Raw genomic sequence first — 25,209 nt, 5'->3', positions numbered from 1 at the left:
TTGGGCATCAAAATGGCAGATGAAATTTAATGTGGATAAGTGCAAGGTGATACATATAGGGAAAAATAACCCATGCTATAGTTACACAATGTTAGGTTCCATATTAAGTGCTACAACCCAAGAAAGAGATCTAGGTGTCATAGTGGATAACACATTGAAATCGTCGGCTCAGTGGGCTGCGGCAGTCAAAAAAGCAAACAGAATGTTGGGAATTATTAGCAAAGGAATGGTGAATAAAACGGAAAATGTCATAATGCCTCTGTATCGCTCCATGGTGAGACCGCACCTTGAATACTGTGTACAATTCTGGTCGCTGCATCTCAAAAAAGATATAATTGTGATGGAGAAGGTACAGAGAAGGGCTACCAAAATGATAAGGGGAATGGAACAGCTCCCCTATGAGGAAAGACTAAAGAGGTTAGGACTTTTCAGCTTGGAGAAGAGACGACTGAGGGGGGATATGATAGAGGTGTTTAAAATCATGAGAGGTCTAGAACGGGTAGATGTGAATCGGTTATTTACTCTTTCGGATAATAGAAAGACTAGGGGGCACTCCATGAAGTTAGCATGGGGCACATTTAAAACTAATCGGAGAACGTTCTTCTTCACTCAATGCACAATTAAACTCTGGAATTTGTTGCCAGAGGACGTGGTTAGTGCAGTTAGTGTAGCTGTGTTTAAAAAAGGATTGGATAAGTTCTTGGAGGAGAAGTCCATTACCTGCTATTAATTAAGTTGACTTAGAGAATAGCCACTGCCATTAGCAACGGTAACATGGAATAGACTTAGTTTTTGGGTAATTGCCAGGTTCTTCTGGCCTGGATTGGCCACTGTTGGAAACAGGATGCTGGGCTTGATGGACCCTTGGTCTGACCCTGTGTGGCATGTTCTTAATCTTGAGGTCATCCAGACACCTCTGGTCCTGCATATCTCCCAGTCAGGGCTGCTGCAAGGGCATTAGGTGCCCTAGGTGAACCTTCTGCCGTGCGCGTGGTCCTGCCCCTGACTGCTACCTCATTCGCTGAGATGCCACTCATGGTCCACTGAGTGTGTGCTTCTCTGGGCCGCGAGCAGGATGGGTGTTGCTTGCAGCCTGCCCAATCTCTACTGCTCTCTGCCGCGAGTGGGATAGGCTTCGCTTGCGGCCCCTCATGGCTGCTCTTCGGCACCCCCTAATGGTTGGTGCCCTAGGCGACCAGCTAGTTCACTTATTGGGATGCACTGGCCCTGCTCCCAGTTGGCCCTGTCCCCTCCCCCTGTCTTGTAAGCTCTAAAATGTGATTTCTGCACATTTGCTCCTCATTAAGGTATTAAATTAAAGAGTTATGTCCTGGAACACCCATACCATACCCCATTTTTGCCCCCTTATTTTCTTGCTCACTCTTGCCCCTATATGCACATAAACCGCAGCTTTTAAAATCTGCCTCGCTCATGCACAGCTCACTTACAAGCATTTTTGCGTAAGTAACGCTTTTAAAATCGACTCCACATTCTACTTAAGAAAATGTACATACTTTTTTTTTTTTTTTAAACAAATTGCAGGCAACAAATAGAAGATGTAACTTAAGTGTAGTTTTGCTTTGAAAACTAGTATAGCATTTGGGTGCATAACAGCCTGCAAACTTAGATGGCCTGTTATAAAATGATTCCCTAAAAGGGTAATTTTAAAGCCATTTGCACAGCTAAACACCAGGCTTTAGTGGAGGAAATGGGCTTTTAAACACTGCCCAGCCTACCTGCAGGTAGAGCTGTGCCTCTGGCCTCCATAAGGTGACTTTTCCCTTCAGCAGGGGGAGGCATTGCTAGGCAAGAAATTGGAATGAAACAGCCGTTTGCATTTGCAAAATTACAGAGAGATTTCCTCTGCAAAACTAGTCCAAGTTAGGCATAAATCTGGAAAAAATGCCTTCTTTTATTTCCTTTGTTTATCCGAAACAGAACCGAATTAAAACCTGTGATAATGATGCATTTTCACTTTGGAAAATCGTTTAACGTTTGTGGGTAAAAGATGCCTGTGTGGCCAGTCACAAAATGACCTCCCCATAATGCTCTAATGCCAAGGGGTCCTAAATGCTGGGATGAGTGGCTCATCCTTTCAGAGACCCGGATGCCTGCAGCTTGCTCCGTTGGAAAAGATTCTTATAAGAAATTCGTTTTCAGGTTTGGTTTGGTTTGTTTGTTTGTTTGTTTATTTATTTATTTATTTACTTACAAGAACAAAAATGGGGCAAAGCGGTGGGAAAAAAAGAGTTGCAAATTTTCTGGGTGAATATAATTTTTTTTCTCGCTGTAATAAGCCTTGAAAAATTTTCAGGAAAAAATAACCTTCGTTTTCAGTTTTCCTCTTAAAGTACCAGTGGCAGGGACTTCCCAGAACTGTCCCACGCCCCAGTAATGGTTCCTTGGTTTCATCCAAGGATGGGAATGGAAGCAGTGAGAAGAGAGAGCGATTGCTCTCTGAGTCTGTGCCTATGCAAGAGAGGAAGGGATTTTAATTTTGCTTTCTTTGGAAAGCTATTGAATCCCTTTCTTTAACCAGGCTAATGATTCTGTGGAGGAGCTGGAAATTTAGCCAAGAGCCTTGAGCAAGGTCCATGGTAATTTGTAGGGTCCACGGGTTTCAGATGCTAAGCTGGGAAAGGCTTTTTCCCCGCATCCCTGCACAAAGCTCGCCCGCGGTTGCCATGGCAACCATCCTTGCGCGTGGCGGAGCTGCGGCAGAGGCGCTCTGCTCTGCTTTCAAAGCTCAGTTGTAGCAGGGGCCCTTCAACCTCACCAGCTTTCCTGTTTTCAGCAATCGCTCTTAAAATTGCAACCTCTAAAAAGAACTGAGAGGGATCTCCATGGCAAAATATTTCGGTTTCGGTCTCGTGCTTTATTTCCGTTTTTTAAAAGGATTTGTTTAGAATCATTTTTGTTTTAAAATTTCTATTTTTAGTGTGTACTACTTCAGATAGCACACACTCGAACTCATGCGACTGGAATTAGTGCAATTTTGATTTAATGCACAATAAAAGTAAAAAAAAACCAAAACAAAATGTGTGTACTTTTTGTCATTTTGATTAAAAAAACAATTGAAAGGATATAGCCAGCAAATGTAATTTCAAATGAAAACAAATCCCTAACATCTTATAGCTTCCAACAGTTCTGCTTATACCAGTCCTTGGAGCCCCTGTTTCCCCAGCCAGGGGCTAATATACAATAATATGCACGCAGCCTAGCGCACAAACGGCACATTACCCTCGCATCTGATACAATAAGGTCAATTCACGAATTAAGGGCTCATGAGAAATTTAAAAACATACAGTCCTCAGTGGGACCTCCTACTTAGTATTGTTGTGACACATTTACTGCTTGCGATGTTGAAAAATAAATGTATATTGGTTTGATTTAAAATAATAAATAAATTCTTCCGGATGCACAACTGAGATGCCCATAGCAAGGGGTGCTTAGCTATGGGTGTCTTCAGCACCTTCGGGCAGAAGGAGCGTGATAAAAACGGACGCTCATACTGAGCACCTGTTGCAATTGTAGGCACCCAATGCATTTATTTTATTTTATGTGATTTTATATACCGATAACCGTTTGCACATCACATCGGTTTACATAGAACGTATAATAATGATAGAGAAAATACATTGAACAATTTGGTTACTTGAGTGCTAGGGACGCACAATTCTCCCCTAGCATGTCCTTTCTTATGTAGCCCATTTAAATACTGCATCGAGTGCCCAGGGGATGTGGTTGATGTACTTTGGGAAAACAGCTACTCAATAGGAGTGCCCATCTTCAACATGCATCTTATTGCATCTCAGTTTGCAGGATATCTGTAATGAATATGCATACACTGGATGACTCTGGTGGGGGTCATTGTCAAGGGTGACACCTTGGTGGGATTTAGAGCCCATGATGCAGGGGTCCAGGAATCTTAGTGCATGGTTCTTGGCCTCAGGACCATTAGAGTAATGACCAGCTTAGGAAAAAGCAAGCTGGACTATTAAAATGGGGGAAATTCCATGGCTAGTTATGAATGAAGTCACAGAGCTAGAGTCCCAGCGCTGGATTTAAATTTTTTTTCTGCTTTGTACCCAGTGTAAGCCTTACACACCTTAAATATTAAAATGAGACACATTTCTATGAATTGTTAAAATCTTGTACTCTTTGTCTAGAATAACATTTTTTTTTCTCACTACAACACCTTGCATTACAGGAGGCAGAATTTTTATAAAATGTCTCTTCATTTTTTTATGTTCACACAAATTCCATCATCTTCCTAAGAAAAAAAAATCTAAAATCTTTCACCAACCAAGCAATACTGGAGAAGTAAACAAGCCCCCCCCCCCCCCCCCAATGAGAGTGTTTCAGTATGTAATGCAGTGAGAGACAAATTTTCCACGTGCTTTTGGGTGTAGTAGATCTGAACTGCTTGGTTAGGATTTGCAGATGGCATCATGAAAAGCGTGTGGCCCTGGTCCAGTGATAGGTTCCAGTTGCAAAAACAGAGGAATGAGGTCTAAAGGCAGGCCCTTGATCAATACCCACAGGGGATGGAACAGACCGCATCCACCAAGAAGTGACAACTCATCCCCCTGCCTCTCGCTGAGGCTGGTTATCCTATGCAGGATTTTTCCACCCAGGCATGCTTGCCCCTTGCTAGGACTCTGGCATATACACGCCAGCCAGTGAGCCAGACTATACCTAGCACCCACTGCAAGGGATGGCAATTGGATTCTCTTAGACAGCTGTGGGAGAAGGTGGCCAATTTGAGAAACATCTGGCCGGATAAAGGGTTTAATTGATAGGATATAAACCAGCTAGCAAGAACAGAGGAAACAGGAAAAGATTGCTTGGCAGGTGCATGGAAGCTGCCAAATCACTTTAAAAACCATGGGGAGAAAGAGTCACGGGTTTGGTATTTGCATTTTAATCCAATAAGATGCAGAGTCCTCACCTGGAGTGCAATGTCTAAGGGCCAAACAGGAGTTAGAACGGGAAGAACTAGAGGAAAAGGAAACTGGGGGTCATAACCTCTGCTGACCTAAAACAGCCAGTCTGGGAAGGCTAATGGTAAACTTGGACACGGCAAGAGAAGTCATCACAATAAGGACTAGAGCAAGCTCAGGGATCAAGGGGTCATCATATGAAGCAGGAGGGAGGGACACTCAAAAGGAACATTAAAAAACACCTTTTCATTTAGGGGGTGGTGGAGACTGGCAGAGAAGGCGGTAGGAGCCAAAATAGTGGCAGAATTCAAGTAGGCACAGGATAGACTCAATGGCAACTCAGTGACAGGGCAAGGGAGTAAAAAGACCGCAGATTATGTATGAGCTGTGACCGCACCATTGGCAGATAGGGTGCACCTTGTCATCTTCAGCTGCTGCTTTATGTAACAGAATCCAGATTACCCTCACTGCCCATGAGATTAAACACACAAAAAAACCCAAAACAAAACCCAAGATCAGATATACAAACCCTGCCATGCAACTCAAGGAGAAATTAAAGATACACATTTCCCAATCCCAAATCCATTCTTTTTATTAGAGTGAAACAGTGCTTGAATATTGATCCAATCAAATGGGGAGCTGTGTTCCTGAAACAACTTCTGTCTTCCTTCATTGATTTGTGACCACAAACAAAAAAGATCTACGCATGGTAGAGTTTATGAATCACTAATCCTCCAATCAAGAGGGGAACGCCTCCCTAGCACCTGCCACCAAAATCCCACAAGTGCAGCTTCAAATAGAAAGAAACTCCTCCTTTACAACTTCTTTCAAATTTCACGAATTCTGGCACTGCCTCTGGCTTGCTCTGATGCTGGGATTTAGGAAGAAGAGAAGGCAGGGAAACAGAGAGGGGAGGCATAGTCTGTAAAAGGCCTTCTGTTCTCCCCTTAGAAAGGAGTCACCCATTCAACTGTCCCACCCTCCTGCTCTCTCTCAAGGCTACACCTGCATCCCACTGCCTGCATCGAGAATACTGACCTCTGGTACGCACCAGGTTACAGAGTGGATAATTACAGCATTTCAACTAGTTTCCAGAAAACCAAGTAAGGAAAGTACACAGAAGCATGGCTTTAAAAATATTTTCTAACATAAAAGATTTGTAGAAGAGGGTGGTGGGGTCCTTGTATTATACCAGTGGATTGAGATGGCCACTGCACCTTCGCCTCCCCACCCTCATACCTCTACCATGGCACCTCTCCACTGGTTTCCTACACCCCCCACAGCATGTTGGCCATCCTGCAGGCTGCACGGGCTGCTACCTGCTGTGAGGTCCTGAGCCACTAGCCGGAGGTGCAACACTCTGGATAATGGCGAGACTCCACGCTCACAAGTCCAACTGGCTATTATCAAGTGCATACTGTATCTGAGTTTGGTTTTTCCACTTCCTGGACTACAAACAACAGAAACATCTACTGGATAGGCGGAGACAAGCAGCATCAAAATAAAACATTTCATTTAAAACTGTTCATGTGTGTCCATCGGTATGGGACTATGGTGCTTATGGGAGTCAGTTAGAGGCTAGAGAATGTTACGTGCACCATTCCAAAGTCCCACCACGGCCCTCCTGCACGTTGGGTGGGACTTTGGGATGTCGTATTTAACATTCTCCAGTCTGCAAGGGCCACCAGTTGGGTTTCAGGATATTCCTAGTGAACATGCATAAACTAGAATTGCATCCACATGCCCTCAATTGTATGCAAATCTATGCATATTCCTGATAGATATCCAGTGTATGTGTTTGTGTATGCATGTTTGTTGTGGAGGACATGTTTATGAGGGATGTGTCCATCTGGCTGTGTATCTGTTAAGGGGGTGTGTGGGTGGCACCATCCATCCATCTGCAAGCAAAATAACTCTGCAAAGAGGGTTGGAAAATCACCATATGCTGGAAGGAAAAAGGGAATATCTCAGATGAGTCTGAAAACAATTTCTTGTTACAATTTCTAAGTTCAAAATTCATTTTATCTTATTATTTATATTTGGCATGGTTAATATGTCACTATATCCAAGTTAAATATTTAAATTATACAGTTTATATTACATAATTTTATTAATTACAAGTAAAACTATTCTATATTATTTATTATCATTATGTTAAATTGTCATCCAGTTATAATGTTCCATATGTACCACTGTTCTATGTAAAGCCCCCTTATCTCTGTTGGGCAGTTTATCGTTATATGTAAACCGGAGTGATTTATAGTCTCTATAAGAACCTCGGTATATAAAAATTAAAAATAAATAAATAAATAAAAACCAGAAACATTAGGGCAATATTTTTTGAACAGACCTTTAAAACAAAAACAAAAAAAAAATCTCCCTTGTCTGTGGTGCATGGGGAGCTTTTTCTGGGGGGAGGGAGGGGGAGAAACTCTTCCCAAAGAAGGGACAGAAAGTCACCCAATGTGGTTTGCCAGAAGAAAACGTCGGTATCTTGGATGAATTTGAACCAGACAGAAATGGCAGAGAAAAGAGCAGCTCAGAAAATCCCCAGTTACGAGAGGCACCCCCCTCCTAAACAGACGCACATTTGAGATTTATCACCGTGCGCGCTCGCACCCGCTCATCCAAATGTAACACCCTCCTCCTTGGCTTTGTAAATAGAAAGAAAACTATTTTGTGTTGCTTACTTTCTAAAGTTTGAATTTCCACCAGAATGGTTTGTGGTAAATGAGCAACTGAGACACTGCTTCAGATGTTTTCTGGGTCTGGCTTTGCTGGACGGGGGGAGCAGGCAACAGTGATCTCCTGCCTCATGTACGCACGCCAAGCCTAGCGTTGACCATATGCATACGGATGATACGGATCGTCGCCGATGCAGGACGTGTGTTAAAAGGTTTTATTCTGAAACAGCGCTGTCTTCTTCCCAACAGATTGTTCTTTGCAGTCATGTCGCAAAGGTTTCAGGATGTAGCAATAAGTGGAAAAACCGTACTGAGGCACAGCCTATACAGAGTCCGAAATGAGTCCCACGCCCCTCTTCCGCCACTCTATAACAGAAAGCATGCCTCTGTCTGCTTTTCCTGCTTATTAACTCAAATGACAATGGGTTATCTGCCTTTAATGTTGTAAATGATGTATTTTAAGTTTGAAAGGAATTTACAGAACTTTGTCCTAACAATTATTATTTCCCCAATTGTCTCCAGCTAGCAGACCATTGTGACTGTAAGTCTTTCAGGACCTATTATTGGGTCTAGAGGAACAATTTGGGAAGCTGGGCTCTGCTACATTCATTTAATTTCACGCAGTTCTCCCTCCTTGCAATAGAACTGAGCAGCTACGATGACAATTACAGGGGGGATTCAGGAGCCACATTTTTCAGGTTTCAGCACTTTTACCAAGGACTTTCACTGTAATGCCCAAGGCATAAGAGGAGCTTTGGGCTCCTCCAGGAACAATCCCTAATTTTCACAAAGAAAGGCCCATAGCACGTCACCTTCAGATCTCCCTTTCATAGACGTGAGTGGGGTTTGGACCAGGATGAACAGGGCTGAAAGCATATGTACGGAGCAACGCTCCTCCACTCAAAAAAAAAAAAAATCAAATAAGACACCTAATAGGAGCAAAATTATTCATCTATGCCCACCTCTTCACCTAAAAAATGCAAGAAATTGGCCCAAGCCAGAAGACTTTGGCTTCTCCTAGCTCTGGAGATGATTGTATCTGATGATCATAAAGCGGCCAAACAGGTAGAGAAGGCAATGGTAAAAGCCAGAAAGAAGCTTGGCTGCATAGGGAGAGGATTGGTCAGCAGAAAAAGGGAGGTGGTATTGCCCCTGTGTAGGTCCCTGGTGAGACCTCACTTGGAATACTGAGTCCAATGCTGGAGACCGCACCTTCACAATCATATAAACAGGATGGAGTCGCTCCAGAGGGAGGCTGCTAAAATGGTCAGTGGTCTTCGTTCTAAGGCATATGGGGACAGACTTAAAGATCTAAAAGCAGCATTTCCAAACTTTTTCAAGCCTAAGGCACACTAACCTCCATGAAGCAGACAATGTGGATTTGGAGAGGACTCGTAACACCAAAAGAATGCACTGAAAACCCCATCTACCAAATTTTAAATCAAAGGGTGAGGGAAGGCAGACACACATGGAGCCATCCTGATGAACCAGCTCTCTGTGCAAGTGCTGGATAAGGATGAAGTCGGTGCGGTGCGGCAACTTGGCTGCTGCATGTGGCTGCCAGAGCTCCTCCACAGCTGCTGCTCCCAGCACTCACATGCCATGCACGTTATTCCCCACCTCACTCAGCCTGGGCATAGGAGAGAGGCTGGAAGAGCTCAAAGAGGTGGTGCTGTGGGCAATGTGTCCGCGCCCTGCCTGCTGCCCATTCATTACCGCTGCTGTAGCTAGGAAGAGGTGTGCATGATTACAGATCCTCAGAGAGGAGCTCTGACACTTTCAGGAGCTACTGCTGGGATCTCTTGTTGCCATGAGGTGCTAAGAGCAGAAACCAGGTGCTGGCCTGGATCTGAGCATTTGAGGGCACACCTGACCAGGTTTGAAGGCAACCAGCGTGCCATGGCATACTGGCAGAGAAACACTGCTCTAGAGGAAAGGCGAGATGTGATAGAGACATTTAAATATTTCAGAGGTTTCCATGGAAAAGAGGCTCTAGAACGAGGATGAAAGGGGGTAGATTGAGATAAGGAAATATTTGTTTTACAGAGAGGGTGGTGGATGCATGGAATGGCCTCCTGCTGGAGGTGAATTCAAGAAAGCCTGGGACAAGCAGAGGGGATCTCTGAGGGAGTGGTTGGTGCAGGTGGGCAGACTGGATAGGCCATTCAGTCTCTAGGGTTTAACCATTCAGGTTAAAGTACCGTTCTTAAGTTTATTAACTTGTACACGCTATGGTAAAATTACTTTTACTGGCCTTTCTTCTTTCCAGCTTGTTGCAAGCTTCCAAGTTCTCGCCCCCTGTTGATTGTAACTTTGACTTATTCCTACTTATTGTTATCTTTCGTTTACGTGAATTTGTTACTCTAGTTTTCTTTTTTCCCTTTGTTAAACTGTAAACCGATCCGATATGGTAATTTACTATGAAGGTCGGTATAAAAAACTGTTAAATAAATAAATAGGGTTGCTGCGGAGGTAGTGCTCACAGCCCCACTCCTCCTGCAATGGCAACAGCTGGAGGCTGAATTTAGGTCCCATGATTGCAGGGCTCTGGAAGTGGCCCTGGGAGGGGGAGGCTGCTCACTGAGCTGCAAGCCAGGAGGAGGATGAAGGCTGAGCTTCCCTCCTCCAAAAAAGAAAGGAAAAATAACAGGAAATTCATTTGCACAAATTTATTTACAAAAGTCTCAAATTACATATAATACATTTTTTACACACTGAAAGTTTTTAAACATTGAAACAGCATTTTGTTAACAGAAGGTAAAGAAAAATATGTTTTCTTTCTTTAATAAATTCACTTGCAGCTATTGTTAATACAAAGTTGCAGTCATGCAGGCTACTTTTTCTAGTTGCTCTTTTTCCCTTCGTAAAGGTTTTGCAAGTGCAAATATTACATTTCTTTCTCCACCTTTAAGGCAAGTAATTATGAAACGCTGCATCAACGCGCACATCAGCAGCCTCAAACTGATTTTAACTCTCTCTTCGCAGAGGAGAGCAGAATTGTCAGAGATAAAAAGGGACCGCCCTCTACGTAAAATACAGAACCTGAGGAAATCCCGGCGCTGATCCTGAATGAAGGAAGAGGCGATTTATGGGCTTGTATCAAAGTCACAGATGTTGGAAACAATCCATTTGGGAAACTGATAAATGCAGTCAAGCGTCAGGTGGCCTCTTCTGGAGTCCTGAAGTCCTGAAGCATCAGGTGGCCTCTTCTGGAGTCCTGAAGATGCCATCCCATCCCCTCCCCCCCAAGGCTGTAAGGTTTCCCCGAAGTGATCGGACCTTGCTCTGAAATAATCAGGCACAGGAATTGTATTATCTGGGGGAAACGGCGCCTGAAGGTTTTATTTGTGGCCATGCATGAATAAATGCCCCGACAGCAATAGCCTCCCTTAAATTTTAGGCATAAACTTCCAGCTTACTGCCTTTAAACCGCACCAAGTCTGGAAGGGACTCACACGGGACTGCAGATAATAAAGAGTAAGGCTATGTAAGAAAATGCTCTTCTCTTCCTAGTCTGGTGTCCTAATCGTAGATTCATGATCTGAAGCAGAAACCCTCTACCAGGAATTACTGGCTTTTGCTTCGCTTTTCTTCTTCAAATAGTTCCGAACTCAAGATTCCATGTTTTGTGCTGAAAATCATCAGTGGCCTGCTCCTTCCACCATTCACTTCGCCACTCAAATGCAGCCACCCTCGACATGATAACCCTGATTTGCTTTGAGCCCTTACACCCTATCGCATACCCAACAGTGTGAAACTTTTATTAGAAAACCCAAGTTACAACTCCCAGAATGCAGTGGAACAGGGTTCAGGAGAATCTACAATAGGTCTGTCCCAATGCCGGTGGCAATACCAGCTTGCAAAAACCCAATTTCTAGGAAAATCTGGCATTTCAATGGAAGACATGAAAAAGAACCCTTCCTAGACTGACCCAGCGTTAGAAACAAATGATTACCTGGCTATTATAAGGGGAAAAGCAAGTTAAATAAAAACCAACCTAAGGAGGATCTTTCAGCTCGACCTATGTGTGGCTGTTGAGGTGGAGAGGCCTAGGGGCAGCCTGCACTGAAAGCTGGCACAGGCGCTGCTGAGGGATCTTGCCCTTAAACCAGATGCATCAGACCTTAAGCCCACTCCGTCCATCATAAATGAAGACATCTACACATCTATGTGCTTTTAGGGGGTAAAAAGAATCAATCTAATACCCTAGTGCCTGAGTCAAGCTATTCTGATATCCTCACGTTTAAGGAAAGCCACAAGAGGTCCTTTGCTTTGTGACACCTTAAAAGTATATTCCATTTGAAAATACCTAGGTATGCTGTGTCATGCGATTTCAATCTGAACTTCCAAAAGATGTAGCCTAAGAAGGTGAGGGGACGAGCCAGCTTACACGTTTTTAAAACATCTTTTTTCTTGGTTTCAGGACAGGGGAGGCATGGAGATTAATGTCAGCTTTTAACTGAAAGGAACATGCATCCTTTCAAAGTGTTGGCTGATACTCGCTCGTAACCTCAGGCTTCACCCTAAGAGCTCCCTTCAGATTTTAATGGAAGAGAACAATATCAAATTGTATACTAAAACTGGTTATTTTACAGATTTCCTTTTATAGATTTATAATGTTCTCCTTTGTAACACAGCGCTAAGGCAAGAATATTGACTTCTGTTGATTGGAGGCGACTAGGGAAGAACACAAAGGGCATGTCTTTCTGTACAGAAAGGGTAGTACTGTTATATTAAAGATTGATAATATATACTACTCTTAAACCTGTAACGATGGTAAGTTAGCCCTTCTATAATGTTACTGCTGTTGCCTTCAATATACAGAGGCCACTCTTTCCAACACAGTCTCTCGTTAATCCAACCAACTTCAGCCTGAGACAAAGTATAAAAGGTGGGATATAGTGTACAATAACGCAACAGTTTAGGAAATGAAATTTTTTTTAACCACCTAACCATTTTCTAATCACAAGTCCCGACTGGGTCACAATCATGTTTGTCATAAGAGACTGCCTTTGATTTGGACTTATCAAAATGACCCAACAGGTTCTGTGGCCCATCCGGCGAGCGTCCTCCCACGAGTGGTGCTGGCAGAAATGGATCAGTACCGGTGCCGGTGCCGAGGCTGGGGGCCAAAGTGCATAGGTAAGTTGTGCTCGAGGCCCACGTTGATTAGGGGGAAGTCATAGTTCACCCGCATGTTGGGCAAAGGCGGCACGTAGGGAGCAGGAATGGGGCCCATGTTGAGAGGAAGGTTATTGTACAGCGGGCGCACGGGAGGCAGAGCAAATGGGGGGTGCACAAAGGGATAGGGGGGAATGGGAGGCTGGTGCAAATTCTGAGGGACGGGCCGGGGGAGGACTTCAACTCTCGCAATCTTCTGGGGTTTTTCTTCAATGGGAGGACCAATTCTTTTGAAATTGTTTTCTGGAAAGGAAAGAACAAAAGCAAAGTTTCAGGAAAGAAGTAAACCACATACATTGGGTGCAGCGTTGGTTCTTTTGTAGATTTTTTTTTTTTTGCAGGTAGGTAACAAGTTGACACTCTCTCTAGGGAGCACTTCTGAGTCTCAATATCCTACTCATATCTAATATTACAAATATCAGACATAACCACCTACTAATACTGTAAACACTGCAGTTAAGGATGAGAAAAATATGAGATGAGAGAGAGAGAACAGATGCTTTTCAATAACCAATACAATTAAGGCCCCTGCTGGAATACTTAATTATTAATACATGCTTTGAAAGAGTTTAGCAGTGTACATTTGTATTAGGTACTGAAGTATGATCCTGCGTAGCACAACGGCTTTCATCCTATGGACGGACCGATGGCAGCTTGATGACAAGGTGCCTGGTAAAGACACATGCAGTTCACGACTCACCACCGTTTTTCTTCTTCTGTTCTTCCTCAGCTTCATGTTGAATTTCTTGGATTATTCTCTCGTCATCTTCCTGGAGAGAAGGGAAGAGATACTCTGCATGTTTTATTTTGTGTTAGTCTAGGATTCTATGTATATTAAGTTTGTTTTTTTTTTATACATTTATGTATGTTTTATGGTAAACCTCCCAAGAGCTGATGACTGAGCAGGTATAACTGTATTAAAATAAATCATCAACACTAGTCAAAGTATGACATATTGGCTGGCACCAACAAATAGCCTATCAAGTGGCATAGCCAAAGATGTCTAAACTAAAGGCTTGAAAAATCACTACCAGAGATCTGGGAATGAGGCAGCCTTGCAGTAAAGGTGTTTAGCCTGGATAATACATAAGCAGGCCAATGCAATACAGACATGCTAAAAACCGGATGCATTTCTTTTTTAATGCATGCACAATCCTGGGCACTCAATGCAATAGGCAAAATGAGCTACCGTGCTATCAAGGATGCACTAGGGATAAATTGTGCATCCCTAGTGCATCCATGGCATCAGGCACCTAGCAGAAGTGGCTGAGTGTGGATGCTCAGTTCTATGAGCATCTGTTTCCCTAACCTGTAGACGGCCACGGGTTAGGAAAAAGGGCGCTCGTTAACTGAGCTCCCATTTTCCTAACACGACTGCTAGAAATACTTTTTTTTTTTAGGTTACTCCTTTTGTCCGTTTCTCTGACTTAACACTGGCAGGATATTAAGTCTCAGGAACTACAGAAAAGCAGTATTTTCTGCTTTTCTGTTAACTTTCGCGGCTCCTCAAGACGTAACACCAGCTCCGGGGTAGGTATTGAGGGTAAATATGTGGGCGTCAGGCACAAATTAATTTTTTTTACATAAGGGGTAATAGCGAATAGCCTCATCCAGATGGCGTTTACATGTGATGAGCGCTATTAGCTTCTCGCTGGTTTGAACGCACTGATCCCCTTATTGCATCAGGAATTATGGATACACGTTAACCTGTGCGCGAGCCTGAGCGCACGGTACTGCATCGGCGATATCAAGGCGGAGGAACCACAGAAAGCAGCAACGTGAAAAAAATAAAATAATAAATGTTTGCCAGCAGTCAGGTTAGGGAAATGGACGCTCAATTTACGAGTGTCCATGTTCGTAATCTGCCAGAGGCCAGGGAGGCGCTAGGGATGCACAATTTCCCCCAGCACCTCCTTTGCCTACTGCATGGCGTGCCTGTGAGAGGTAGATGGGCGTGCGTTAGGAAAGCAGGCGCTCAGTCATGAGCGCCCAATTTTCCTGTGTGGATATTGCTTTGGCCTGACAGTGACATTCTGTCCTCCCCCTCTCCTAATAACAGTCACGCATTACCATCTACATCACTGTAAGCCTTTCGTGCAATCACCTATGACTCACGTGGCGAGTACTGTACCATTGTACGGATACTTCCAAATATACAGCTTTTACAGTGCTGGACACATTTACTGTGATTTGAACCGGTGCGCTCAGGCCCCAGTTTAATATTCTCGTAACGAGAACAAAGGACATTTTAGAATCAAATTCCTAAGGCCTTCTTAAACTACTTCCAACATTTCCTTCAGCCAGCTGGTTCCTGTGAAGCCGGGATCTAGCCAGCTCATGTCTACTGTAGAATGGAAAATGCATGCATGCTGATATTCTGAAGCTTCGTGGTAAGGGGTAAGCGCAAGACTGGAAGTTCCCTCTTGTCTTTATTAAATAACTGATTATGGAGAGGGCTCCATTCTTGAGGTCCTCCTTCCCTTCTAATTTTCAGTTTCAGCTTAGTAGGAGTCATTACGTAAGGGCAATTCACGTTTTTTCAATTTAAGGGTCAGCGCTGTGGGGCTTAGCTGTAAACTTGAAATCTTTTGCTGACAGTCCATGGCTGCTCTTAATGAACCATTTGACAGAATATCTGTAGTTTACTATCACAGAGAACAAAAACAAACAAAACTTACAAATATGAAGGCCCCATAGGAATAAAACCCTTCTCCCTGTGTGCAATACTTGTGTAGGGTTTTGACAGACAAGATTGCTTGCTTGAGACCACTGTGCTAAGTACGCGAGGAGCTGCTGGGGTGTGCTCCATTCTTACCACTAATAGATCCCATGCTGCATCTAGGCTAAGGCTTACTCTGTGGTGCACAATGGATTGTTCCCATTTGCTCTTTTCAGGGATTTAAAAAAAAAAAAAAAACAAGTTACAGGAAAAGGAGCCAAGAGGGCGTTTCACCACAATGAAGGACAGGGGATGAATATCGTACTCTGTTACCTATATGCCTTCACTTCTTGCTAAGATTATCCAGAATTTGATCCTTTGACCTCTTGATATTAAGGGGGATAGCTGAACTGTGCTCATGAGCCTGGTTTAGACAAGTTGCATTGCCTGCCAGGAGAAAAGGCAGACAGATGCAGAGGTGTCCCACTGGACCGACTGGAGGGTCCTATATCTGCAGGACAGGGACCACACGCGACCAAATCTGGGATCAAATGACCGCTCTTTTCAGTAGTGACTTTAACAGCTTGGTCCACTTGACATCTCAGACCATGTTCCAATACAGATGAATGTGAAGCCGAGAGATTCTTGGGGAAGAGGACATTAGAGGGTCTCTGCTTACTTGCACAAAGATCCTGTGTTTTTGTAATATTCCCTCTTGTCAGCCACCCTGTGCTTCTGCTTCTTGGTCACAGGTGGATAACCATGCATCAGCCCAACAATGGACTTACAATCTTTGAATAATCTTTCACAAACCATCTGTAATAACCACTAAATCCAAGAAATGAACAAAACTCTCTGAGGCTGGCTGGATGGGGCCAGATGGTGAGGGGTAGGTATCTTACCAGGGTCTGTGTCCTCTCCCTCCTTAGAAAGGAAACACCCAACATACTTAATCTCAGCTTGACAAAAGTTGCATTTATCCAATGAGAATTTTAGGCCACACTGTGCCAACCGCTCAAGTACCTTGAGTAGCCATTCTTCACGCTCCTCTAGGGTTTTCTCGAAGACTGTCAGGTCACCCCACTATACTAGCACTTCTAGTAGATTCATTCCCCCCCTCCTCCCCAGTCTTCTCCACTAACCTTTGAAACATAGCTGGGGATCTGAGATCCCCTTGGGGGGGAGTTGGTTAAATTGGTAAAACCTCATTTAGGAATCTGTTCTCACTGAGAGGGGGAATGGAGACTAGAAGCAGGGGGAAAGGGTGAAACATTAAGTGGCATCCAGGCCCCCTTGTTTTTCCTTATCGATGCACTGACTCTGTGGTGGCCTGCCCCCCTCTCTCCCAGTGGTACCTGCATGAGCAATGAATGGACAAAAGAACATAAGATTGCCATACTGGGTCAACCCAATGGTCCATCAAGCCCAGTATCATGTTTCCAACAGTGGCCAATCCAGGATACAAGTCCCCAGCAGGATCCCAAGGCGTAGACAGAGCTCCTGCTGCGATTTCTACAACTCCACCTTTCCTCTAGGAACTTGTCCAAACGCAGCTATGAAGGAAAGGCCCAAGCACAGACAGGGAGGTTGGTAAATTCTAAGTGCAGGAAGACCTAGGGAGAGTAATTTCATTAAAGAGCGGCTGAACACTGTACCAAGGATTTTCAAAGCCAACTTATCTGCCCAGGTTTGCTCTGAAAACCCTCTGCAACAAGCTGGGAACTAAGATTACACAAAGATTCGAGTGGGTGCACTCAAAAAGTGTTATGCGCCCCAGGAATGTCCACTTCCTCTGTGCCCACAAAAGCACCCACGAGAGCAGGTTGTACGTGCACTGCACTGGGGTCCGTGCAGCCAAGCAAGCTCTTTTCTAAATTAGGTTTTATTCGGCCGAAAGCTCCTTTACAGTGAACAAAGGGGAAGACGTGGAAAGGCAGACAAAGACATTTTATTTGTTACTGCAATTACTCTTCTGTTCTTTTATTTTTGCCGTTTATATTTTCACCCTTGACCTATTTTCTTCCCAGCTTCAATAGTGCACACAATGATCCCCAACCAGTCCATTGCCCTACCTGCAAGTCCAGCATGAGATCATTATCTTCTGGGAGTCTATGGCATCCCTAGACGTCTAGAAACATTTCATGTTATGCTCCCATATCCTTTTCTCCTCAGCCGGGCACTGTGGCAGCTTCCTGTGGCTCAGAGGATGAGAGGCTCAGCTCTCTATTGGAGATGGGAATGGTATTTCAGTCTCCCCGGCGCAGGGACGTCCCCCGTGTGTGTGTCTGTACAGGTGTGGCATACACCTTGTGATGGTACACAAACGACTGATAGTAACAAGCACGGACTTGCCACTGACAAAAGGATTCTATGGGATTTTCAGGTGGTTTTAAATTCTCTCGAGGCTCAACACAGCCCTTACTAGAGAAACTCTAACCTATCCTGATCCAGCAACATTGCTGTTAGAGATAATCCGCATGAGTGTAAAACTGAACTGTGTTAACAAAAACAAAACAAAAAGTCACAAGCAAGACAGGCCATGGTTGAAAGACACAGACTGAACCCAATTCACAAAAACAGAAGTTACGACGTTCAGCAGAAAACATTGTAGGAGAAGCAATTGTCAAATTCTGTTTAAGAGCAGGAGTGTGTGGTGACCGACAGGGAAGAGATCATAATGTTAGACTGAGCACATTTTGGAGAAAGGGAAAGGAATCGTTTACAATCAAATACTGTTCCCAGGTTAAGTTTTTAAAAAGGGAAATGGGATCCCAGACCATTTCTCTCCTCTTGCTTGGAAGTGTTACCTGCTGATACTCACTCCACGCTGCACTTATGCTGAGAAGGGTTTTGGAAAAGTACACGTTGCTTGAATTAGTAAAATGTTTAGTCGGGTTCCCAGAAGCTCCTTGGGAATAAAATGCTCGAATCATGTTACTCCCAGGTCACACAAAATTATTCTCACACTGAACTGTGTTCCACAGAGACTGTACATCTCTGTCCTACTACCCCCCTACAAGCCCAAACTGTACCGCATGCTATGCAAGGAAATCAAAGTCGTGCTCGGCCTTAAGCCAGGGAAGCTCACGTTTCCCTTAGGCTTTTGTTTCGCTGTAACGTCCCCTGCAGGGTAACACAGCTCCTATAAAGTCTGGAATTCCAGGGCTAGCTAGTTTAAAACTGATCCAGAACCTCTCAGCTGCTGCTCAAATCACAGGGAAGAAGAAAGGAGTCAAACCAGCAGAATGCAACTTAGCTGCCGCAGCAGCCATCACCAGCCCCGACCAGGGAGAGGCCGACAGGAGGACAAATGTAGCCGGCAGCTTGTGCGAATCACAACGCGCTTTCTAGTCAGGCTTCCGAGCCGCGTTCTCTTTTCAGATTGCATAAGGACAGTTTATCTGTTTTATGTAGCACCCACTTTTGCAGCTTCAACTCAAACTCAGAATGATTTCGCAAAATCCTTTTCCGAAGTGCGGAGGGGTTGGTTTCTAATCACTCCTAGATCAACCTTGGTAGAAGAGGAGCCTGCATGTTAGGAGCAGTACGGACTGAATACGGACCCCTGCAGGGTACGCAGCGACTAGCCCGCAGCAATAGTGGTTTACTCTGCCTTCTTCTGGCGAATGGGGAACAGACATGCCCTCACCTTCCTACCATTTGTTCTCTGCTCCTGCTTTTAACTGGAATTGGTACACAGAGGTAGATTAAACTGCCTTTCTGTTAAGGACTATCAAAAACATTTCAGGGGTACTCATAATATTCTGTGCTTTGTGTGGCACCAGGTCTTGGGATCATGATTACTTCTAGCCCAGCGTCACTTGCAAAAGATCCTCTACATCAGTCACTTTCAAAAAGTATTACAGAGAACAAAAAGGAGGCATAACACAACCCTACATCGTTATGACAGAAGGCTCGCTTCTATCTGGGAGAGGAGGAAAACTGAAGGGACAGCCATAGCCCATGGCCAGGGCCACAAGTTCAAATTAAGCGTCCCCAAGGAACAATTTTGGAAAGAGTCCCTACAGTCGAGGGGGGGTCCACCAGAGAAGATCTGGGAGCAGCTGCGGACGAGCCCCTTCTTCCTTGCTGGGACTGCTTGGGTGCAATTTACGCCTCGGTCTAGTCACAGACTTTGCTTTATAACTTCCTTGCTGACTCTCCATGCCTCACCTCATACTGACGAACTCACACTAAAAGAAAGAAAAAAGTAGCCCCGGCAGGGGCAAAACAGAACAAAGTATTTTCCCCTTTCATTTATTTACCTTCAAACGCTTCAGAACATCTAAGGCAATTATTTTCAGTCAAAAACCCATGCTGCTGCCTGCTTCTCAACTGACAGCAGGGAATTCTGCTTTGCTTCATCAGTTAATTAAAACAAACAGGGCTGGGCGACAGTGTATCCTTTGTGTGAGTTTAATAACAGCTCAAGCTCCTGAATGGCTTCAGATTCCCCTGAGCTTTGGACAGCTGCCGCCGAATACAATGAGCAACCGAAAAGCTGCACTCTGGCCCATGCACAAACCTGTTTTGTAGGAAATTACGAAGCAAAACGGAATTAGACTCACTAGACATGATACAGATCAGCATGAAAATTACTAACAATGCACAGCCGGCTCCCATTTTCAGCAAAATACCACTTGAAGACCGGAGCTGCCCAAAGGCCGCACATGTAAAGAGCGTAAGCAGCCCTTCCAGTTTGTAAGCACCAAGAGAAGTAGCACAATCGTTTGGTTACTGTGGAAGGAAAAGGCTCTTCCTGACAGGATGGGGCTTACAGGAACGATTAGAAAGAAAGGGATGTGATGGCTTCCTTCCTATGAAGCCAATCATTGCACCTGGAATAACGGCGCAGATTGCACTCAAAAGCTCGATCTTCCCCTGCTCGTATCCTTCCATGGCTGGAATCTGGCCGACCACTTACCCCTGAAGGAACGGTTTCACTTCAAGTTGAACAAAATCTGGCAGAGCGCCCCTGGGTTCATAAAGCACCACAAAGACTACTTAATCCAGACAGATTTGTTTTTTTTAAATCAAGCAAATATAAAAATGCATTTTCTTATAACAGGACTTCACCTGCAATTAACTCTCGAAAGGATTTCATTGCATTGTTTAGCATCAAAATGTTTGGGAGGGAAAGCAGAAAACAGAATACAATTCAGCAATGTTATGCTCAGTTATGGATCCCCCTCTGCCAAGTTGTAATAAAAATATCCAATATCTTTATATTCTTATTCAGCTCTCCCCAAGCTTCTCAGCAAGGCTCTCTCTCTACATCTACGCTGTACAATGGAAGTCAATTAATCGAACACTCAGACAGTCTGTGCTGCACACATTTCACGCGGTGCCCTACCACGCTCTGCGAAGATGCTCACAGCTGCTGACTTCTACTTTCACATGGAAAGCAAATGACCTTCTCTGCTGCATTGTGAAATAAAGAGGGTAGCTCATGTGCACACAGCGCTCAGAGCTCAGTGCCGAGGGGCTCCTGCTAGGGCGTTCGCACTTACAAGACAGACCAAGAAGAACAAAGGACAGCAGGAAAGAAGTGACTGCTTAAAAACGGCTCAGGTCAGGGGCAAGTCTACAGGGAAAAGGATTTAGTGAAAAACAACTTCACATTCTTTGCAAGAAAGCGTTAAGCTTGCTGTTTTTATGCAAAATTCAGAGGAGAAACCCCTCCAAAAATCAGTCTCAGATGACACCAGGCCTGAGGCTCACATTATTCTCATATCATGACGTAGATGTAAGATTTGCACTGGGAGGCTTTGCAGCCAACTGGAAGCTAAAAATATAGTTACATAAAGACATGCCGGCACCTTTTTATGCAAATTTTTGCCATGTTTTAAGGGTGCAAATATCTGTGTAGTTTTTCATTTTTTTCTATCTACGTCATTTGAAAGAGCACCATTTTTGCTACAAAAAGTCACCCTGTTTCGTCTTGGACCCAGTCTTGCTCTGATCAGAATTGCAGTCCCAAAGACAAGCATCATTTGTGAATACACAATGTTAAAGAGAGCCATCTTTGGCACCCAACCGTGAAACATGCAAATGAGCTAGAGATGTGAAATTTTACAGTGCAGCTCAGTTTACTGTGCTTAGCACAACATGCTTCGCCGCACTGTAGAATTTGCGTGTTACACAGCAGGGCACTAAAGATGCCTCTTTTTAACACAGCACCCCCACGTATGCAAATGATGCATATCGTTGGGGCCTTAATTCTGATCAAAGCAAGTTTGGGTCCAAAATGAAACAGGGCGACCTTTGTAGAAAAAATGATGCTCTTTCAAATGACATAAAAAAGAAAAGAATTAAATGCTACACAGTAGAGATATTTGCACCGGAAAATTGGCAAAAATTTGCATAAAAAAGTGACATTGTGTCTTTATATAATTATATCTTTGCTTCCAGTTGCCTGAAAAGTCTCTTAGTGCAAATGTTATAGTATATGCCATGGAACATGATGACTGGTCCAGTTAGAGCCTGAATCAAAGTATAGATCAGGAGTCAAAGTAGGCCTTATATTTCTTTTGTTAACATTTTTTCACATACTTTGCTGGTCCATAAAAAGGGAGGCAGGCTCACATTATGTTCCAAACTTTGCACTGGGACTTACCACCAGGGGTTGTACTAATCCACAAAATTTCAGGCCCCTGAGAGGTGGTGTCGGGCTGCAGCACCTGGACAAAATGTCCGTTTTAGGTTGCGCGGAGCAGGGTACTCAGAGGTGACCTCCATTCAACTGCCTCTAGCTCTCCAACCAATGGAGATCCAGGTAAAAATTTAGTATGGTTTTGTTTGAGACCCTTGAGAACATCTGTGCAAAATTTGGTTCGATTTGGAGGAGGCTGAGCGTGGACCCCTGGTCCACTTGATCTGGAATGACCCAAACGTTATCGTTGAAGGATAGTCCAGCTTCAAGGGGAAGGGGGCGAAATCCTCCAAGCTGTCTTTTTTTTTAAACTTTGGGCTTATTAGCTTGGGGAATTTTGAGATGTAGTGTGTGTGTGGTAAGAAGTTAATACTTTGTCTGAGGCAGGTGCTAATGGGCCCCTGGTAAGAGTTAAGTAGCAGATGGAAGACAGCATACCTCGTAGTTTCCCATGAAGTTGCTAAAGCCTAACTGCATATGATGAGCCCTCATTTACATGCAGGTATGTACTAATTTGAGAACATACCCACTTATGTCCTCGGGGCCTAGTGCATAGTTCGCTAGTCCAGATACAAGCTACATGGCCTCAGCAAGCACACAGGCTTCTTAGTGTCGACTTTAGACTGATTGCAATCATTTTAACTGAGTCCACACTAATAGGTGGCCTTGTATGCGTCTGTGAGCGGGACGGGGGTCAAACATCAATGGTGTCCTGACTTACCGAGGGGTCCGTCCACAGAGAACACTTTGAGCAGTCCCAACAAGGAGCACCTGGTGAACGAGGGTGCTGGCAGAAGTGGTCGTATCCGGCAATGGGGGTTCGGCAGAGGTAGCACATTTGGGCACTGCAGCGGCATGACATACGGTTGCAACCCTCAGATTTGATGAGGCCAGTCCCACACTTGTGGCATTTCCTGATTCGAGCAGCAGTCATCTTTTCTTCACTACAAGACCAGAGGCAGAGGGGAAGAAATGAACCTTATCAAAAATGCAAGATAATCCGGGATCTCAGATGTTCACTAAAGTATCCTGAACAGCAAAGTGCTGGTTTGCCTTGGACTGTGTCCATATGCAGGCTCCTTCTGGGAGCTCCTGCTGCTTAGACTAGCTGGGTATATTCTCGATAGCACTCTCCCAATGATAAACACCGATCCCCTAATGCATTTTATTGAGCATGGGCTGAAGCTGCTGCACTGAGCATATCTCCATGGTGCTCCTGGGTCTGCTACTGAGTGGCTCAGAGAGTCAGGTGATAAAGCCTTTAATACACCCACACAAATAAATGGCAGTGATACAAGGCAATATGGTACAAAGCTAAAAAAAAAAAAAAAAAGTTATTAGCAAGGCGTTAGACAGAAAAGTAGATTTAAAAGGTCCAAGCTGGGGGTGAGGATGAAATGCTAATAAGATGTGTTATGAACTACTTAAGAGAACAAAAGAAACTACTAATTTTAGTTTAGAAACAGAAAAAGAATATTCTGATGACATTCATCAGCTTTTCAAACAGATCAACATTTTCATGCTACATATTCCAGAATTCTAATGGAAAATGTCCCAAATATCTGCATTACTTTCAAAGAAGCAGATAAAAACCACACACACATATACACACATATATATATATATACATATATCTACACACACACTGGACACATGAAACAATAAAACATCTGAATTTGCACAATCAACAAGGCTTCAACCCTAGTTACAGACCTTGATGATCACCACTACTCCTCCCAAGTTAAAAAAAAAAAAAAAAAAGTAAAATTAGCACAAAATAAAAAAAAAAAATAAGGCCAATGTTCTGTTTAGGTTGATCGAATACAAATGGAAAAAATGAATGCAGCTGCAGTTTAATCACGAGAGGAATATGCAGCACAAACATTTACAGCTGTCCATTCTGGGATTTCTCACAGGTGCCAGCACCTTGCTCTTCTCTCTACACTGGGGCTTTGCAAAACATATTGCACAAGACTGAAGCAGTCTTCCCCTTCATCTGAAAGGATGTGCCCAGGTGTGCGAGCAGAGGCTCCCCCCTCCCCCGGTCACCCGTTCTGTAGAACAGCCGGATACTGTCTGCCGAAAGGACGAGGACAGACGGCAGGAAGCTGTGCGGAGTCAGGGGCGGGAAGTGCTATTGTTTCCTCTCCTGTGCAAACAGAGAGCAGGACTGCATTTAAGTTTAGAAACTCATTCTTCCTGGTCTCAATTAAAATGAGGCAGGAAGACCTAAGTGTTTTGCCCGTCAATTTCATCAAAATCAATTAAACTCAGATATGCTCTGAAGCAAGAAATGAAATCCAGCACATTACTACTGGATCGACGGGGCTTGGCAGGGATGTACATTCTCAGCACTGGCTTTTCCCTTGTCGTGTGTTGAGTTATGATGTAAGCAAATGAACTGCTCGTGACACATTAACTGGTGGCTTGTCTTGACAGGTAGCTTTGTTTTTGCTTAAATGTACTGAATTAAAAACTTTGGAGGTGACACTGTAAAGAGAAGAGGGGAAGAGGTGAAAGGAAGACAAATAACCCTGCCATCAAACGTGGCTGTTGATCTGAAAACTCGAGAAGATGCAGTTCTACGTTTACAGCAAGGAAAAAAAAAGTGACTGTCTTGCGGTGATCCAATTCCTGTGGGCCCCGTCTACAGTCAGAAATGCACCACTTGAGAAGCATTTGCAAGGAATAAAGGAGCAAGCTGGCAAATGACTTACATGCTTGTTCTATATTTGATATCATTTTTCTCTGCCACTTGTTCACAGGTAAGTTCTAGGTGCTCCTTCCATGGCACCTGACACTTCCTGCAGGTTTCCTGTCAAGAAGATGACAACAGATGAAGCAACAGAAAAATAATTCACAGTGAGATGACATGCAGGAAAAAAAAAAATCAAACGTAAGATTTCTAATCAGAATTCCCTTCATGCGGGCTGGTTATCAGTTTATCCCATACTTGCTGTCACCAGATGACTATCAAGTTTGCAACAGCAAGCTAAAAACAAATAATGATGCCTATTTTTTATTTGATGTTTCATATAGGTCTGCATTGTACGTTGACCCTTTTGGATGGATAGTCTGTTGATGCATATG

The 25,209-nt window shown here is 43.9% G+C and overlaps 1 protein-coding gene across 4 annotated transcripts in view; it reads right to left on the bottom strand.

The window, feature by feature from the left end:
- Nucleotides 1-10,287: 10,287 nt before the first annotated feature.
- The window catches only part of RNF216 (ring finger protein 216), a 118,225-nt gene continuing 103,303 nt past the window's right edge, over nucleotides 10,288-25,209 (bottom strand). For all 4 annotated transcript variants that reach the window (XM_029577586.1, XM_029577585.1, XM_029577588.1 and 1 more), the window contains 4 exons: nucleotides 24,837-24,934; nucleotides 22,841-23,063; nucleotides 13,509-13,578; nucleotides 10,288-13,051 (listed from right to left, as the gene is read on the bottom strand). In XM_029577586.1, coding sequence (XP_029433446.1) covers nucleotides 12,726-13,051; nucleotides 13,509-13,578; nucleotides 22,841-23,063; nucleotides 24,837-24,934 — 717 coding nt within the window. In that variant the 3' untranslated portion in view covers nucleotides 10,288-12,725. The remainder of the gene's footprint in view (nucleotides 13,052-13,508; nucleotides 13,579-22,840; nucleotides 23,064-24,836; nucleotides 24,935-25,209) is intronic.

The sequence above is a fragment of the Rhinatrema bivittatum genome, chromosome 14 (genome assembly GCF_901001135.1).
Source record: "Rhinatrema bivittatum chromosome 14, aRhiBiv1.1, whole genome shotgun sequence".
NCBI classification, from domain to species: Eukaryota; Metazoa; Chordata; class Amphibia; order Gymnophiona; family Rhinatrematidae; genus Rhinatrema; species Rhinatrema bivittatum.
The sequence above is the reverse complement of the archived record's forward strand: the minus strand, read 5'-3'. Positions and strand labels throughout refer to the sequence as shown.